At 45.4% G+C, this 12,173-nt stretch overlaps 1 protein-coding gene across 1 annotated transcript in view; it reads left to right on the forward strand.

The window, feature by feature from the left end:
* Dmbt1 (deleted in malignant brain tumors 1) overlaps positions 1-12,173 on the forward strand; it is a 109,378-nt gene that overhangs the window by 59,280 nt on the left and 37,925 nt on the right. The window contains exons 9-15 of the mRNA XM_021167095.1: positions 1,866-2,189; positions 3,160-3,189; positions 4,776-4,814; positions 5,552-5,578; positions 7,448-7,468; positions 8,103-8,250; positions 9,708-9,907. Of these exons, the coding sequence (XP_021022754.1) occupies positions 1,866-2,189; positions 3,160-3,189; positions 4,776-4,814; positions 5,552-5,578; positions 7,448-7,468; positions 8,103-8,250; positions 9,708-9,907 (789 nt within the window). The remainder of the gene's footprint in view (positions 1-1,865; positions 2,190-3,159; positions 3,190-4,775; positions 4,815-5,551; positions 5,579-7,447; positions 7,469-8,102; positions 8,251-9,707; positions 9,908-12,173) is intronic.

Genomic DNA, 12,173 nt, shown 5'->3' on the forward strand with positions numbered 1-12,173 from the left:
AAGAGCATGGTCAAGCACACACAAACACAGCCACACACACACACAACACACACAACCACACATACACAACACACGTACTCGCACACACCTATGCATGTAAGCACACATACAGTATTCTACCACTCATGATGCTGAGCTAGTAGGATCTTGACTTTCAGTCTAGCCTAAGGTGCATCCAGAGGTACTGAACCAAACAGGCTTCCCACACATCTGCTAGTGAATATTATATTGGTCTACCAGCCAGTGTCATTCTAAAAGAAGAATTAATTACATGTGTTTGTGTGAGAAACATTTTGCACTGGTTCCCTAGAGCTCAGTGGAAGTCCTATGTAGGCAAGTTAGAGCTAGGGTCTATGGATTAACACTTTCTATAAAAAAGACTTTGAGACTTGGAGAACTGAAGACTATGTAGATTTCTCACTAGTGTCAAGTCAAACAGCATTACCCAGATCAGACCCTGAATCACATCCCATCAGCAGGTTGACTGCACTTGCATGTCTTGGTTTTTCTCCATGGAGACTTAACATCATGTTTCTCATTTTTCTTCCTCATGTGTCTATGGACATACAGAGCAGACAACCGTTCCTGATTATACACCAATAGGTAAGAAAAGATTGTATAAATCTCTCACTGTAGGTCACAATGCTGATTGTATCCACAGCATTGACTTCCTTGTAACACTTAAGGGGATAGGATGGTGGGTGTGTGCTGTGAAGACTTAGAGGAGTTGGGGATGCCTCCTGATCCTGAGGACGTCCCTCCTGGCAACCCTGTCACTGTCTGTATTCCTCTGCCTGTGGAGGGGGTCAGTCAGCCTGCTGTCGCCTGACCTTCCCCTCTCCCTGTGTGTGGAAGTCAGTAGTGGAGTGGGTTCCAAAACTCCCCGGTCTCTACATTTAGTATTATGTCAGAAGAGACTCTGGGGTTAGAGTGATTAATATAAGGCAACCTTCCAGAGAGGTTGGGTGACAAAATGAGACTGATGACCTTTTATGAGACGCCATTCTGATTCACTTCAAGAGGGTGCCCAGTTGAGAAAGCTGTGTTTTAGTGCATGCTGGGTGCAGACATTTGTCTTGTTTAAATATGTTGGGTTGAACCTTGACATTAATGAAAAATTCACATCAGTGGTCTTAGTGACCAGCAGTGACAAAGCTTGGGGTCCTCTAGTGTGGTCTCATTCCAGACAGAGAGTGAGGTGGTAGAGGCATTCATGTGACCTGAGACAGTGGGGGACCAGTAGCTCCCTCTGGTTTATAATTTTGCATTGGGCCTGCATGCAGTTGTGATGTAAACTCTCCATCTTGTATATGTAAGCAGTTGTGAGAGCCTTTGCAAGGGACCATGAACTTTTGTTGTTGCATGAAGCTATCATTCTGCCCCTTTGGTTTCTCCTAGACTAACCTACTCTGCCTTCTCCTTTACTGCTGGCAGGTGTGGTAAGGATGGAGATGAATGTGCGCATTTGCAATGTGTGTGTGAGGATTCGGGAGGGCTCTGCATCCTCCTTCTCCTCAAAACACACTTGATTCTACAGTGCAGGACACTCCAAGGCCTTAGGTTCAAGGTAGAGTAGGTATCTTGTCACCATCCAGGGCAGATTCAACCCATGCCAACACAGTTTGCAGAAACCTAGGCATCCTGATGACAAACTCGGTCCTCATGTCTAGAACAGAGATAGAGGGCATTGTAGTGAGGGCTCACAGGCAAAGTGAGAGGGTACAGGTCTTTACAGGACAGTGTGGCCAGGATGCAGCAGCAGGAGGTGTTCATATCCCATATTGCTTTAAAGTTCATGAGGGAGCTGTCACCAAGTGTACAAGCGCCACAGGACCAACAATGCAGAAACCACCATGTCTTTCCAGGAACAGAATCTGGTTTGGCTGTGAGGCTTGAGAATGGAGGAGACAGGTGTCAGGGTCGAGTGGAGATCCTTTACCAGGGTTCCTGGGGCACTGTGTGTGACGACAGCTGGGACACCAAGGATGCCAACGTGGTGTGCAGACAGCTGGGCTGTGGCTGGGCTGTGTCTGCCCCAGGAAATGCCCACTTTGGACCGGGCTCTGGGTCTATTGTTCTGGATGACGTGGCCTGTACAGGACACGAGGACTATCTTTGGAGCTGCTCCCACCGAGGCTGGCTCTCTCATAACTGTGGACACCATGAGGATGCTGGAGTCATCTGTTCAGGTATAACCTAAAAGCCATCAGATATTGTCTTTAAGATTGTGCTTTTAGATGTCACTGAATTCTGTTCTCTGTGCTCTATTTGGGCTTCATCAATAGTGGGACTCATTGTGCATTGTTGAGTTTTTCTCACTCAGAGAACTGTCCAAAACTTTCACAGCTGTCTTGGAACTCTAGAGTTCCTTGGTGCAGAGCTAGGTCCCCAGTTTGAAGAAACACTGGTGTCTTCACATGTTCACTCTTGTAAGCTGTCCCATAGTATCTAAATGTTCCTAGGTACTGGTTTTAAGATTTAGCATCCAGCAACTCATACATAAAAACTATAATCCATTATTTTACCCGAGGAACATCCATTTGACTCCACTTCCTGTGGTCCTGACATCAGTCACAGAGATAGAGCTTTTGCAGGACACATGTGTTGCAGCTCTCCACTTTCTTTTGTTTCGTAGTCATTTGCGATTACCCATAATCATCTTAGGTTAGCACAGTAGCTAACCTAAAGTCAATGGCTCATTGACTAGCAAAGGTAGAAATCCAGATGACAGAGTAGGGTATAGGCTTCACTTGATGGTGATATACTTTGTGCTCATGAACCAGCTGTATTGGAGCAGTGAAGCAAGGAAGACCACATGTTTTCAACAGCATCCTCCTAACATGAGGGTAGTTGGTGGGTCTCCAGCAGCTCATCACTGAGACTAATTTCGGATGATTACCTCCACGGTCATGCAAAGAAGTTTGTAGCCTGTTTTAGTGGTAGCCATTACTTTCTTACTCCAGATAATGACTTATTGGTGCTCAGGTCCCGGCTTTGGCTGTGGGGTGCAGTGTGGATTTCAGTGAGTGTTATTTAGGTTTCTGGGTACTCTGGTTACAATAGAACATCAGCTCTCTGTGTAAAAACACCAACTCTGTCCCCCATGTTAGTCAAGGTGGGGTCTTGTTCTCTCTGTCTAATCTATCTTCTTTATCACAGATGCCCAAACTCAGCGCACAACCAGGCCAGGTGAGTCCCAGCAGCTTTCTATGGAAGATCTCTGTTCTTGGGAATCCCACTTTGGGATACATACTCTTCTCTTGCCACTTTGGTATTCAGAGGGCACTTTCTTATCCCAAACCCAAGTTTGCATCAAATATGTTGGTAGAGTAGTAGTTGAGACACTTGCAACTGAAATAAAAACCCACTCATGCAAGGAGCTTTAGCCCTTTTATATTCAAGATCTGTCTGCAAATCGATGTGGACATTCTTTGAACTTCTGAAACCATCAGCATTATTCAAGTCACTCCCTTCTATTTCCGAAAACCTGTATTGCTGCATGGTCACTTCCCCACCAACCCATATGTTCTGCATAGTTGCCTCCCTATGCTATGTGAGATGGATCAATGTGGGGAATTGCAGCTGGTATCCAGTTGAGCTGAGGTCTGAACTCCGATGGTCATAATTCACCTACATGACACGGTAGGTGTTCCCTCATGCTCCTGGAACTCCAGCCCCTGCCTAAGGTACTACCTCCCACAGCCCCCACAAAAGATGCATGGTCAGTATTCACAATAAGCAATGGCCCAAGCTTCTGACCTTCAGGCTAAACTCCTCCCCAGTTACCTAGCAACAGAGAAGACCATAAAAAGGGGTGGTCAGCCCCCACCTCACTCTCTTACTCCTTTGTTCCTTTACCTCTCACTTGTCTCACTTCTCTCCTCTTCCCTTTCTCTTTGTCTTCTCTCCTCTCTCCTTTCTCTTTGTCTTCTTCTTTCCTCTCCTCTCTCCCTCTCTCTCCCTCTTTCTTTCTAGCCTTCCCCCTCTTTCTCCCTCTCCCTCTCTCTCTTATACCTTCTCTCTTTCCCCTGCATTTCTATAATAAAGCTCTTAAACCATAGATAGTCTCTGTTCCTTCAAGTTCCACTGCGCACTCTGGTCAGTGTTGGGAACTTCTTCCCCTATTCCCTCTCTCCTACAACCCTGGTGGCTTTATCAAAGTAGCTCCGGGGGTGGGGTGGGGAGGGTGTCCCCAGGCAGGGCTGCCCCTTGGCCTCCCCCAGAAGAGTGGGATAGAGGAATGCCCACCCAGGGCTGAGTGGATAGGGTAGGTAGCAGTCCTCCCATGCCTGACTGGCCAGAGAATAGGGAAACTCTAGCAGGGCATGGGCCTCTTTTCCCTTCCCCCACTTCCCCCGGTCCCTCCCTTGGCTCCCCCTTAATTTTGTTCCCAACAGATCAAGAGGCAAGGAATGTTTTGTGATTCTAGTTGTCAGGAAAGCCAATTCTTCTATGTGCTACACTCTGTTGCTTTCGGCCTCTTTCTCCACTCTTTATCTATCTAAATCTGGGACATGGCGTCACATGTACCTGTCCCATATTTCGGTCCCCAAATGGACAGACAGAGTTTCTTAGAGAAAAGAATGTCTCAGAGAGATGTGGGAGAACATCCTTATGTCCTTTGGGCTTTGTTTCTTGCATGAGTATCTGGATTGGACCCCTGTGCATAAGTCACAAGTGCTGCTCTTGAATGGATTCTGCATTGTGTGGAGAACATTTTTTTTTGTGTGTGTGTCCATTTGTCTTCTAATCTTACATTCTGTTGCCATTTTCAGATCTGTGGCTTACTACTACTACCCCAGAAACTACAACAGGTAATGAGTCTTCTTACCGTGGGCTGGCTACCTGTACATCACAGGTTGAAACCTTGACTGGCTAATAAGAGATTAAGATGAAGGAGTTTCTTGCCTTGCTTAGGATCCTTTGTGTTTAGTCATATAGAAAGGAGTTTCACAAGATGCTGATAGGTTGTTGGTAGAGATCCCTATTCTGTTCACAGCCACACCAACATCGACAGAGTGGGTAGGACTCTTTCATATTCGTTCTGCCCCAGAGCCTTCAGCATTCTCCGTAAAGTACCAAGGCAGCATCTGTTGAGCCCACTTCACCTTCTGCTCGTCTTAGGAGAATCACAGACTTGCAGCACATAGTCAATTTTGCTAAACTTCACTTTTCTGTGAAATCATTTGCTATGGTGGTCCTTTCCTATGACATTTTTCTGGAAAGCATCATCCTTGCAAGAGTCATGTGACACGGGACAGCAGAGACTGTTCTTGTCATGCTCCTGAAGTCTAGATGGCATGATTCTTTTACCAACCAACTGTCATTCAGGACAATGCTATCAGTGCCCTAGGGCCCAGGGTCACCTCACTGGCACTATGATGGACACATGAGAGCATGGTCTGTGCCACCACGTGCCCTTGAGAAAAGACTCTCTGCTTCTCAGGCACAGTGCTTCTGTGTCCAGTGTTTCCATCTTGCTAGCACAGCGATCTTGACTACACTTTGATGTATCAGCCTTCCTTCTAATCTAGCTTTGTTTTCTCTCCAGAATTGTTGACTACAACTCCTTATTTTGGTAAGTTTGGGATGAGACCAAAGCATAGCTTTCAGCATTTCAACCAAGAGGATGGGGAAAAACAGGAATTCTGGAATCTTCTGGATGTCTTTGCTAGAGCACAGCTCAGAAAGACAAGGAGAAGGAATGGAATTAGAAAGAGGGCCTATCTTCCCTGTGTACACCCACAGTGATCCACTCTGTCCACAAAATCCATGTCGTACATACTCCATTCCAGAATTAATGAATAGGTTTGGAAAGACCTCTCAGAATGGAATCATGGAGTTGGACTCATGAGTGGGACACAAAATCTTCAATATGAGCCCTCGGTGGACATTTCCTAACCCATTCAGAATACCATGGCATTACTAGAACAGCAAGGTTTGGGATGTTGTAAGTCAGAATAGCAGAAATAGGTCCAGAGTCTAGAGATTCTCTCTGTTCATCAGAGAGAGTGACACCATATTTGCAAACACAGGCACACTTGAAATAACCCCTGGGATAGATGTCAATTACACCTGGATACTTTGTGTCCATGTAGCAGAGAATCTGCATCACTGGGCTAAGAGATTGGTACCCACAATCATCTGCCAGCCAATGGGTCAAAGAGGCTCAATGAACGATTTTCCCCACAATCATAGAGGACACCTTACTGTACTTTCCTAAGGACGGCCATTTTCCATCCATCCATCCACTGAAAAACCTGCACCTACTCCCACAAAGAAAAGCCATGAGGAGGGGATCCAGCATGTTCTCAGAATATGACCAGGGCTAGGAATTGCTTGTGTCAATTCCTGTCTCTGGTTCTGTGTTAGAGAACCCTAAGCACAAATTCCCTCACTGGGCCTTGATGTAGGTGTATATTTGCACAGCTTTTCAAGTACTGGGGTGGAGTCTGTGCTCATGGCTATAAATCCCTCCAGATCTGTGCCTCATGGGCAGCATGGGGAGAGATATCCTAAGAGACCTGAATGCTTTATTGTAAGGACTTGGTCTGGACATGGGGTAGTCACCCATAATTCACTGGGCAGACACAAACTATAGGATCCATCTTGTCAACAAATGCATCTTCTTGTGAGGTGGGAGCAGAATGTGGGTACTTAATGACCCCATGAGTAGTATCTTCCTGGCAGTGAGTATGGCCACACCCTTGCTCTGAGGCAGCAGATGAGTACAACTCAGACTGTTATGCTCAGCATCATGCACAAAGGACCAGGATGGGCAACTTCTCTTCAAGACTCTGACATGACTTCTTTTTCTCACAGTTCCTTCAACCATAGCTGGTAAATCTTGACTTCCTTCAACTCTTCTAATCCTATCCATACATACTCTGGTCACAGCTATGGCCAACAGCTCCAGAGTGGCTGGAACTAAAGTAATCTGTCTGCCTTAGGACCTTCCCCTCTCTCTATAGTACAAAGGCAGCATCTCTTGTGACAGCCTCACTCTCTGCTTAATTCAGTGGGATATGAGAGTTGCAGCACTTAATCCACTTGGCTAACTGTCACTTCCTGTGAAACATTTTCCCCCAGATGCCCTTTCCAATGTTATTCATTCTGAAAGCATTGTATCTTGCAAGATTCACGAGATATTGGGCAACAGAGACTGTTCCTGCCAGGTTGCTAAGGTGTAGATGGCATGATGCTTTTCCCAAGCAACTGTCATTCAGGACAAAGTTGCAGTGTCCCCGGGGGTCAGGGCCACATCATTGTTAATATGAAGTACACATGAGAGCTCAGTCAGGGACACCGCATGATCTCAAGGAAAGGACTTTGTTACTCTCAGCTACAGTGCTTCTGTGTCCATGGTTTCCCACTTCTAACCATAGGTGCCTGGGCAGAATCTTGGTGCACAAAACTTTCTCTAATTTAGCTTTGTTTTCCTCTGCAGATTGGTGGACAACTACTTCTGGTAAGTCTGGGAAGAGGCCAAACTTCTCTTTCAAGCACTTCATCTAAGAGTTGGAAAGAGTTGGGAGTTCTAGGATCTTTTTGTAATCTGCGCTGGAGCACAGCTCACAAACACAGGAGAAACAAAAGCACTGGAAAGAGGGTCTATCTTTCCTGTGTCTATCTCCAGTGAAGACTTTCTGTTCTCTAGAAAGACTGACACTCTTATCAGCAAAGATATGCACACTTGAAATAACCCCTGGGATAGGTGTTAATTATACCCAGACCCTTTGTGTCCAGGTAGCAGAGAATCTGCACCACTTGTCTAAGAGATTGGAACCTACAGTCACCTGCCAGTCAGAGAGTCAAAGAAATTCAAGGAAAGCTTTTCCTATGAGCACAGGAGACGGAAGACTGTGGCTTTGGTAGCACTTTCCATTTTTGATCCTCCCATCCACTGAACTATTTGAACCTATTCCCACAAAGGAAAGACACAAGGAAGGAATCCTGCATGTTCTCAGAATGCCACCAAGGCTAGGTTATCTCCTGTCTGTTCTGCCCTTGGAATTTTGGTCAAACCTGACTCTTACCCCTGGCTGTAACCTGTACAGTATGATCCAGGGTTCATCAGCATTTCCATACTTTTCTGTTTGCAGACTACAGCTGTGGAGGTTTCCTGACCCAACCCTCTGGGCAATTTTCCAGTCCATACTACCCTTCAAACTATCCTAACAACGCCAGATGTTCGTGGAAAATTGTGGTCCCCAACATGAACCGTGTGACAGTGGCCTTCACAGATGTGCAGTAAGTGTGTGTGTGCAGAGGAGATGTGATAGAGAATTGTGGGGAGCTTTGAAATCATGGGATGAGAGTCATGTTGGCTTTTGCAATATGGGTTCCATTTTTGATATATAACAAGAGTCTCCCAGGGAGGATGTAATGGGTGCTAAAGCACATTGCAAATACTCTGTCTTTTAGTCCCAGGTTGTCATGAATTTGCACTAAGGCCATGTGGAGCCATGTTCTAAATCCTCAGATAGAAGGAAGGGGCTGGAATGCCTGTTTGCCTCACCTTGTTGATCAGCAAGTGACCAGAGAATGGCAACACACTTGGAGCCCTTACTCAGTGGAATGGAAGGGTGGTGGCCTAGGGAGTGACCTAGGGTCTTGGGTGCACATTAGGACAGTGCTGCTAATGAGGGTACCTATTTGGTGCAAAGCTTTCCCCACAGCTCCTTCTCAGTCCATGAGGCACCAGGAGCAGGTCAGTGCAATTCCACTGAAGTGAGTAAGGTCCCAGCACTTATCAACTAAGCTGTGTTCCCAGGTGCTCTCTTGGTATCTATAGTGGCTTTGCAAGTCTCTGCTGTAGAACTACGTATACATAGTTTCAGTGTCCTTGTTAGGACAATTTGAGAGTGCACCTGAGGCAATCTGTTCCTATGCAGGAGGCTCTTCAGTCTGTTCTTGTCAGGACACCACTAACAGTTACCAGCACAAGGTAACACTTTATGAAGCCACCTCACTCTCTAATCTTCCCTGCTCCTTCTGGTAATATAGTATTTTGTCATAGCTTCTTTGTAGTGTTTCTATGTGAACATGGATTTCAGTATTGCTCTCAGTACATGAGAAACTTGAGGGTCAGAGAGTTCCAGTGACTTATCTTATGGTGTTTATAATTTTGTTAGATTTTTATTTAATGCATGTGAGTGTATTTTGTGTAGATGTATGTCTCTGGATCGCATGCTTGCCTGGTCCCCAGACAGATCAGAAGAAGGTGTTTACTTCCCTGGATACGGAGGTTATCACAGTAGTGAGCCTTGTTGTAGGTGCTGGGAATCGAACCTTTAGTTCTCTAGAACAACAGGCAGTGCACAGAACCACTGAGCCATCTTTCTACCACTTGACTTGAGTGTATGTCTCCCTTTTTCATATTCACTAGAGATATTTGTTTTATCCCAAAGATAATTGGGGACTTTGTGAAGGAACCAATTAGAATGTCCTCAGGTGACCTTCCTGTGTTGNTGTAAAGGCTGTCAAGGAGAGGTATTATGGATTACATATCTGTGAGCCACAACGGTAGAATTATACAAGGGATGCTGGGCATGGGAAGATAGATGAATTACCTTTGGATGCCAGGAAGCCATCTACTCTTCAAATAATGTAGATAGTCACTGTTATCAGGACAATGGCTCCTGAGATTTAAACCCCACATCACATTCCAGACACAGAAAAGGGGGCTTTTTCTTTTGTGTCCTCAGGCTTGAAGGAGGCTGCAACTATGACTATATCCTGGTTTATGATGGCCCTGAATACAATTCTTCTCTCATTGCTCGGGTGTGTGATGGGTCCAATGGATCTTTCACCTCAACCGGAAACTTCATGTCCGTAGTCTTCATCACAGATGGCAGTGTGACAAGACGAGGGTTCCAGGCTCACTACTACTCTACAGTCAGCACAAGTAAGTTCCCTTGTAGGAATGAATGTCCATGTGGGATCGGGGATGTCACAAGGAACTATTTGAGCCTAAACATTTCTGAGTTTGTGACAAGGGCAATAGAGTGGTACTGTGGGTCCCATGCTTGCTGAGAAAGACTGTGGCCCATTAGTCTTGTTTCTGACTTGGGGAAAGAGAGGCTTAGGCCAGTACTTACTGATGGGATGTACAATGGCTTTCCTGTCATCATCAGACACTAAAAGTCAAAGGTGATTTTTCATAGGTAGTGAGAAAATCAGTGCTAGGCATGGAAGATGTCATCATGCTTGGACCTTTGTGACTTTCCAAAGTGTGGGACACTGGTCATGCCTTTTCACCAAGCACATTTGGTTTCTATCTGAAGGAGAATAAATTAGTAGATATGAAGATGGACAGAACACAGACGCAGAGGTTGAGTTCTTAGTAAAAGTTGCCACGTAGACCTCACAGTGTAATGGAGAAGGACTGAGGACTGATGTCCAAGGTCTTTTGTTCAGCAAGGAACATAAGGGTAGACATTGTCCTGAGCTAACACCTGAGTTGACACTGCTGCTACTCTTGGCTGTGGAGTTGCTTTATTGAACGTGAAAATGATTACTGGACAAAACATTCTGCTTGTGTCAATTCCTGTCTCTCGTTCCCCATTAAAGAAATGCTTAGCACAAATTCATTCCCTTGGCCTTGATGTCAGTGTGTGCCTCTGCATAGCCTTTCAGGTACTGAGGTAGAGTCTGTGCTCATGGCTAGAAATCCATCTACATCTGTGCCTCATGGCCAGTGTGCTAAAGATGTTCTTAGAGACAGGAATTGTCAAGTGTAAGGACTTGCTTTGACTTGTGGAAGTCATTCACCCATAATTCAGTGGGCAGACACAAACTACAAGATCCAACCTCTCAACAAATACAGAAACAAACCGCTTTATGTGGTGGAGATAGAGTATGGGATCCTTAATGTCCCCATGGGAAGCATCTTTGTGCATTGTATATGGTCACACACTTTCAATGTGGCAGCAGGTGAATACAACTCACTCTAGTGTGCTCAGCATCATGCACAAAGGACCATGACAGACAACTTCTCTTCAAGGTTCTGACATGGATTTTCTTTCTCACAGCTCTTCCAGTGCCAATCCCAACCCGAGATGGTGAGTCCTAACACCCTTCAACTCCTGTCTATCTACACATCTATTATGGCTACAGTCACGGCCTTCAGCTCCAGAGTGGGTGGGACTCCAGTATTCTGTGTGCCCTAGGATCTTCCCATCTCTTCATGTAGCACAAAGGCAGCATGTGTTGTGACAACATCCCTCTCTATCGGACTCAGTGGGATATTAGAGTTGCAGCACTTAATCCATTTGGCTAACTGTCACTTCCTGTGAAACATTTTCCCCCAGATGCCCTTTCCTATGTAATTCCTTCTGAAAGCATTGTATTTTGCAAGATTCACGAGATATTGGGCAACAGAGACTGTTCCTGTCAGGTTGCTAAGGTGTAGATGGCATGATGCTTTTCCCAAGCAACTGTCATTCAGGACAAAGTTGCAGTGTCCCTGAGGTCAGGGCCACATCATTGTTCATATGACCTACACATGAGAGCTTAGTCAGGGTCAAAGCATGCTCTTGAGGAAAGGACTTTGTTACTCTCAGCCACAGTGCTTTTGGGTACAGGGTTTCCCACTTCCAACCTTGGGTGCCTCAACAGAATCTTGGGCCACAAATTTTTTCTAATCTAGCTTTGTTTTCCTCTGCATATTGGTGGACAAGTACTTCTCCTGGTAAGTCTGGGGAGAAGCCAAACTTCTCCTGCAAGCACTTCAAGTAAGAGAATCAAGTAAGAGATTCAGGGATTTCAGTGTTCTAGGAACTTCTTGTAATCTGTGATGGAGCACAGGTCACCAAGAGAAGAAACAAAGGCACTGAAAAGAGGGCTTATCTTCCCTGTGTCCATCTCCAGTGATCCACTGCCCACCCTATTCCATCTCCTATTCATTTGATCAGAGATTTAATGAGTACGTTTGGAAACAACCCACAGGAGGATCTCCTGTGGTTGGAATTCCATGTCTTCACTAGGAACCTTTAGTAGACAATGTCTATCTGATTCAGAATGCCATGGATACCAGAAGAAATAGGCTTTGGATGCTCTAAGTCAGAATAGCAGAGCAGTGCTTCTTGTAGATCTGCTGTTTTCTAGAAAAGTGACACTCTTAACAGGAAAGATATGCACACTTTACATAACCACTGGGATAGGTATTATAT

The sequence above is a fragment of the Mus caroli genome, chromosome 7, assembly GCF_900094665.2.
Source record: "Mus caroli chromosome 7, CAROLI_EIJ_v1.1, whole genome shotgun sequence".
NCBI lineage: Eukaryota > Metazoa > Chordata > Mammalia > Rodentia > Muridae > Mus > Mus caroli.